This window comes from Alligator sinensis, unplaced genomic scaffold, assembly GCF_000455745.1.
Source record: "Alligator sinensis unplaced genomic scaffold, ASM45574v1 scaffold692_1, whole genome shotgun sequence".
Classification (NCBI taxonomy): domain Eukaryota; kingdom Metazoa; phylum Chordata; order Crocodylia; family Alligatoridae; genus Alligator; species Alligator sinensis.
Window position 1 is genome coordinate 1,540,388 of NW_005842238.1, and position 6,910 is coordinate 1,547,297.

At 48.2% G+C, this 6,910-nt stretch overlaps 1 protein-coding gene across 1 annotated transcript in view; it reads left to right on the plus strand.

Annotated features, from left to right (window-relative positions):
* The window catches only part of CCDC60 (coiled-coil domain containing 60), a 147,293-nt gene that overhangs the window by 96,871 nt on the left and 43,512 nt on the right, over positions 1–6,910 (plus strand). The window contains exon 4 of the mRNA XM_006027371.3: positions 677–856. Coding sequence (XP_006027433.1) covers positions 677–856 — 180 coding nt within the window. The remainder of the gene's footprint in view (positions 1–676; positions 857–6,910) is intronic.

The following is a 6,910-nucleotide window of genomic DNA, read 5'->3' on the forward strand; positions in this document are numbered from 1 at the left end:
GGGGGGGGGGCTCCCAGCATGCTCCCTGGCAGACTCAGAAGTGGACCAGAAGTACTCACGATCCACTTCTGGGTTAGCTGCTTCTCACGCTGGAGAGCCTCCCACGCTGCTGTGGGACGCTCCATGCACCCCAGCACTGCAGCGATCATGAGCTGCACCTGCTACCTCAAGGTATGTAGAAAAAATGTTTAAAGCTGTGCCTGTGTCCAAATCAAATCAGGGCCAGTGATCCGAATCAACAGATCAAATCACTGTCCCCGATTTGGGCCAAATCCGAATCGAGTAGGACCCATTTCACATACCCCATACCATTTGGCCACCAGGGGATGTCACAGTCACCTCTGGGGCCCTGTCCTGTCACAACCACCCCAAAGCTTTGTTTGTTTGCTTGCTTTACACAATTTACCAATATTTAGAGATGAGACTACCTAGTCATTGCTGTAGAGTATTAATTTTTAACTATGGGACAGATTTTCAATCCTTTCTGTTTGGTTGTCAAACACAGAGAAATGTAATCTCTCAATGCACCCACATAACTCCTAGGAATAAGTAAAGAAAGCAAAATGTCTCTCAGAGTGAAAATAGACCTTAGCACAACACTATTTTACATTTAGCATTTGTACAGTTTGTGGGGTTTGATTTTCTTTGAAGTTCTTCTGTTTGTAATTTTTGGCAGGCATTTGATAAATTCTGTGAAGCAGGGTCGGGGGTACTTCTACTTGCTTCACAAAGAATCACTGGAAAGGAAGAATGCGCTAAAAGCAGCAGAGGAGGAGCAACAGGCAAGATGGGCAACTGAATGCCAGCCACCTGGATATTCATCTGATGAGGAACACTCGGATGAAGAGAGAAATGAGTAAGTAGGCATTCTGGCATTTTGGTGACTTCAGGATCAATGTTTTCTTAAGGAGCAGTTTTATCGTTTAACCCATGGTCACTGTCATCAACATCTGGGAAGGTGATTATCCTTTAAAATATTAAATTATCCTCATATATGATCTTTGACAGTGTGCACACATGCACACACACACACACGCACTGGAATTTGAATGTCTAAAACTGGTATTTGGCCACTTGCATTCAGACATCAGTACAAAATAAGGACTTAGTAGCTTTAACAGGGGTGCCTGAGGTTGAATATTCCCTGCTGCCCCACGCTGTCCCACACCATGTGGGAGGCTCTGCACAAGCCCCCCAAAGCCCCGAGGCTGCTGCAGCAGCTGGTGAGTTTGTGGGGGTTTGGGGTTTTTTTTCTTAAAGGGCTAGAGCTGGGAGAGGCAGGGCAGCCATGGGGGGGCTAGGGGAGCGGGCAGGGGTCAGGGGAGCTAAGGGAGCAGACAGAGAATGGGGACTGGCAGGGCCTCCCATGGTCCCCTCCCCACTCCTCCAGCCTCCCCTCCCACACCCCCTACTTACCAGCTCCAAGTCCAGCTCCAGCTCCCTGCTGCATTAGGCAGGGACTGCCCAAATCGTCAAAGTTCTCCAAATCTTTTCCGAATCGATTTGGAGAGCTTCGAATTGATTCGGACCTTTTTATTGGTCCCCTGATTTGATCTGGATTCAGAGATTCAGCCACGGAATTGCCTCCAAATCGAATCAGCACCCAAAGCTTCGCACAGTCCTAGAAGAGAATCCTTCAGGGTTCAATTTGACTGTTCAACCTGTCCCAAGAATTGAGGATGACCAGCAATATGAAATTTTTGTTTAATTCCCAAGATTTTACAGAGTTCTTGTATAACCTTTCCTGTAAAATGAGAACCTTGATCTGAATCAGTTTGTTTGGGGAGTCCGCATTGGGAAAAGACTATATTAAACAATTGAACAGCAGTAACTTGTGCAGTCTCAGTTTTGGTTGGAATAGCTTCTGTCCATTTGTGAATGGATCACTAACAATGAGACAATACTTGTTTCTCCTAGCCATCATGGGTAAGGGCACAATATCATCCATTTGAATCCTAGCCCAGGGCCCCTCAATTCATTGATGCATGACAGGACCCTTTTGAATTTGGGAATCTGCATTTACCAAAGCACGTGGCAAACAGTTATTACACCAATTTTGCACTTCCTTACTGAGCCACCACACCATTTCTTTAATTTTGTTTAAGGTATTTTTGTATCCCAAATGACCTTGTTCATGTGCGCAAATTGAATTGAATTTGTTCTAACAGTTTTTGTCACTACCCACTTTCTTTCTGTTTTCCTTATGCTGCACCCAAATTACTCCCTCTTGTTCACATATTATACATTTTCCTCTTTTATCCTGCCCTAAATCCCTTAGGTTTTGAATCTCTTCATCCCCCTCCTGGATTGTTGCCAAATCAAGGGTTAAATTAGGTTCCTTTGCTCATGCCAGAATAATGATTACATTAACCTTTTCTTGTTAAGGCTATCTGCTTAGCCAAGCCATCAGCCCTATTGTTCCAACAGCTTTCTGGAGATTCCCCGCTTTGATGGCCTTTTGTATGAGTGATCCAGGTTTACCCAGTTCCTTGTTTTACAAAGTCATATATTTCCTGCCACCTGTGGCATGGGCGACCAGCAGTACAAAAATCCCCTGCTACCCAAATAGGCAGCTAGGTTACCATAGCTCTAGTAACCCAGTCAGAATCAGTAAAAATAGCTACTACATTTTACTCTAACCCTTCTTGTTGAAAAACCAGTGAAATGGCAGCTATTTTAGCTGCTTGTGCTGAATGAAGACGAATGGCTTCAGCAATGTCCTGGCCATTGTTTACTCAGACAGCTCCAAAACCTGGTTTCACTTTTCTCTTCTTATAGTGGCTCTACAAACTGCACTTTTGTTTTCCCTAAATCTACTTTTTGAAAAAGTCTGCCCTCTTCTACTCACCATTCAATATGTTGGTATTTTGGCAACAGACACTCGGGTCCTCTCCATTGACTATTAGGCCATAAAGAGTTGGGGCTAACCATTTGTCCTTTTGGAATGTAATGACTTTATTCATCAATGCCGCAGTCCACCGAGTCAACCTAAAACTTGAGACTGTCCCATCCTGAAGTTTTCCAGATGCGGCGTACTTCAGGGGCAAGTGAGTAGTCTGAACTACAGTCTGACTACTTCCAGTGATATACTCCCAATGTTCCATGATCCAAGTTAATGCTAGACATTTCTTCGCACAGAGGATGAAATTTTGCTTAGGACAACTTAAAGTCTTAGATGCATAAACAGTTACACTTAATGTTTCTTCTTGTTTTTGTAATAGAGTAGCCCCCATAGCTGCCTCTCTGGTAGCCAACTGAATAACAAAAGGAATTCCCATTTCAGGATACACCAAGGCAGGAGCTTTAGCCAAATTCTCCTTAAGGATGTTTAGGGCTTCTGCTTGTTCTGGGCCCCATTCCCACCGATGATTTTTCTTCAGTAATTTCCATAAAGGCCGTGACTTCTCAACAAACATCTTAATAAAGTCCTGAGAGAAATTTAGGTTACCCAAAAGAGCTCTTAACGAATGGGTATCAGTAGGGGCTGGCAGTTTTCCAATTTATTCTACCCGCTGTGCATCTGGAGTTTGCCCGTGTTGTCACAAAACAATTTCCAAATACTTTACTTCTGGTTGAACTAACTGGGCTTTTTGCCTGCTAACTTTAAAACCCATGTTTTGAATAATTTGTAATACCACCCCAGTGACTTCATGAATAAATTCCTGCATGGGCCCATGAATCAGGATGTCATCCCCATAAGAAATTACCGTGGGTTGGTATTGATCAGGTAATTGGTCCCACATGTGCATTACATGAGTGTAGCAAATGGCAGAAACATTATGGAAGCCTTGAAGCATGTGAGTAAAACAATACTGTTGTCCCTTAAAACTAAAAGCAAATTTATACCATGAATCTGGGTGTAAGGGAATTGCCAAGAATGTGTTATCTAAATCAATTACAGAAAACCAGGTCCCCACAGCAGCCCAATTAACAGGTCTTCCCCAAGGGTCAAAACATGACTTAGATATAAATTTAGGAGACCCCTGGGGACTGGGGCATCCCTATTGTTCTGTTGGGGCTGGACTGGAGCTACTGGCTGTGGTGCTACCCCAGAAGCCAATTACCTTGTTCTCTGGATTTCCACCCAACCTTTAAGCAATTCACTAGTGGGCCAACCATGCTATTTTTCTTGTGGTTCCCCTGCTGCCAGTAATCTTTTCCAAATTTCATTTTGAATGAGACACTCACCTTCCACCTTGTTGGGTGGAATAAAGGCCAATAACCATGTCATAGTTTCATAGTTTCATAGTTTTAGGGTCGGAAGGGACCTAATAGATCTTCTAGCCCGACCCCCCGCCAGGGCGGGAGAACAACCCAAAAACACAAACAAAACCACTCACCCTAAAAACAAAAACGGGACTCAAATGAGTCCAGCCAGGTAAGTATCCAGCCTCTTCTTAAAGATCCCCAGGGTAGGGGCCAGCACCACCTCCCTTGGAAGTTGGTTCCAGCTCCTAGCCGCCCTGACTGTGAAGTAGTTTTTTCGGATGTCCAATCTGTACCTCCTCTCCATCAACTTGTGCCCATTATTCCTTGTTATGCCAGCAGGGGCTAGGGGAAACAGCGTCTCCCCCAAACCCTTCTGGTTCCCCCTAGTGAGTTTATAGACGGTCACCAGGTCCCCCCTCAGCCTTCTCTTGTGGAGGCTGAATAGGTTCAAGTCCCGCAGTCTCTCACTGTAGGGTCTGCCCTGTTGTCCCCGGATCATGCGGGTGGCCCTCCTCTGGACCCTCTCCATGTTGTCCACATCCCTCCTGAAATGGGGCGCACAGAACTGGACACAATACTCCAGCTGCGGCCTGACCAGCGTCGCATAGAGGGGGAGGATCACCTCCCTGGCTCTACTCGAGATGCACCTGTGGATGCACGACAAGGTCCGGTTAGCCCTGCCAACCATGACCTCGCATTGTCGGCCCATGTTCATCTTGGAGTCAATAATGACACCAAGATCCCTTTCCGCCTCCGTGCTCTCAAGTAGGGAGTTCCCCATCGTATAAGTGTGCTGCTGGTTCCTACTACCCAAGTGCAGCACCCTGCACTTGTCCGTATTGAAACGCATCCTGTTCCTGTCTGCCCACCCCTGTAACCTATCCAGATCCTTCTGCAATCTCTCTCTCCCTGCTAGCGTGCTCACCTCCCCCCAAATTTTGGTGTCATCAGCGAATTTAAACAGGTTGCTCTCCACCCCAACATCAAGATCGCTGATGAAGACATTGAACAGCGCAGGGCCCAGGACCGAGCCCTGAGGGACTCCACTACCCACCTCCCCCCAAGTCGAATATGATCCATCCACCACCACCCTCTGAGTGCGACCCTTCAGCCAATCTGCAATCCATCTGACCGTGTAGGCATCTATGCCACAGTCGCCTAGTTTACTAATTAGGATGGGGTGAGAGACGGTGTCAAAGGCCTTGCTGAAGTCCAGAAAGACTACATCCACCGCGACACCTGCATCCATGGCCTTTGTGACCTGATCATAAAAGGCAATCAGGTTGGTCTGACATGATCTCCCCCTAATAAATCCATGCTGATTGCCCCTGAGCATCATCTCGGATGCCGGCCCATCACAAATGTGCTCCTTGATGATCTTCTCAAAGAGCTTCCCCAGGATTGAGGTAAGACTGACGGGCCTATAATTGCCCGGGTCCTCCCTTTTCCCTTTTTTGAAGATGGGGACCACATTAGCTACCTTCCAATCGTCTGGCACCTGGCCCAAGCACCACGATCGCTCGTAGAGCCGTGCCAGGGGCCCTGCAATAACCCCAGCCAGCTCCCTCAGCACCCTGGGGTGGAGAGCATCCGGACCCGCTGACTTGAACGCGTCCAGCCCCTCCAGAAGCTCTCTAACCCGGTCCTCCCCAACCTGAGGTCTGAAGGCGATCCCCTCGCGTCCGGCTTCTATCACAGCAGGGAAGTCCCGGTCCCTGCACAAGAAAACGGAGGTGAAGAATTGGTTAAAGAGGTCCGCTTTATCCTCTGACGCAACCACCAGATTGCCCCGCATATCCTGCAGGGGCCCCACATTACCCGGCGCCTTCTTCATCCTCCCAATATATTTGAAAAAGGACTTTTTGTTATCCTTAATCCTGGACGCTAATCCGAGCTCTATCTCCGCCTTGGCCTTCCTAACAGCCCGCCTGCAGGCCCGAGCAGAGGAGGTATACTCCTCTTTGGAGATTACACCCCCCTTCCACCGGGCGTACGCCACCCTTTTGGCAAGCAGGCATTCCCGGACACCCTTGGTGAGCCAGGGGGGCTTTTGGACACTCCTGCCCGCCTTGCTTCTTGTCGGGATGGACACCCCTTGGGCCCCGAGTATCGTTTCCTTAAGGAACGACCACTCCTCTTGGACGCTGAGTTCCTCTGCCCTCAAGGACCCCAGTTCCTCTCCCACTAATCTCCTCATCTCACTGAAGTTGGCCCTCCTGAAGTCTAGGGCCACCACCTTGCTGCGGGCCCTTGACACTCTACGCTGGATGGTGAATTCCAGCACGCGATGATCACTATTGCCCAGGTGGTCAAGAACCTGGAGGCCTCTTACCAGGTCGTCGCCTGCGGCCAGGACCAGGTCCAGCAGAGCATCTCCTCTGGTGGGACTGTGCACCTCCTGAATCAAGTGGAGGTCCTGCAACTCGGCCAAGAACTTCCTGGAGCGGTCCGTCCCGGCTGACTGCTCCTCCCAGCAGATGTCCGGGTAATTAAAATCGCCCATGACAACTACATCCCTTGCTTTTAGTGTCTCCGCAAGCTGGCCTGAAAATTCCCTGTCCAGATCCTCCTCTTGATTGGGGGGTCTGTAATAGACCCCACCGTCAAATCCCTCTCGCCATGCCCTCCCTACTTCTGAGCTTATGTGAGGAATCAGCCTCTTCCAGGGGAAGCTCTTCGTTGGCACTCCCCAGAAAGCTTT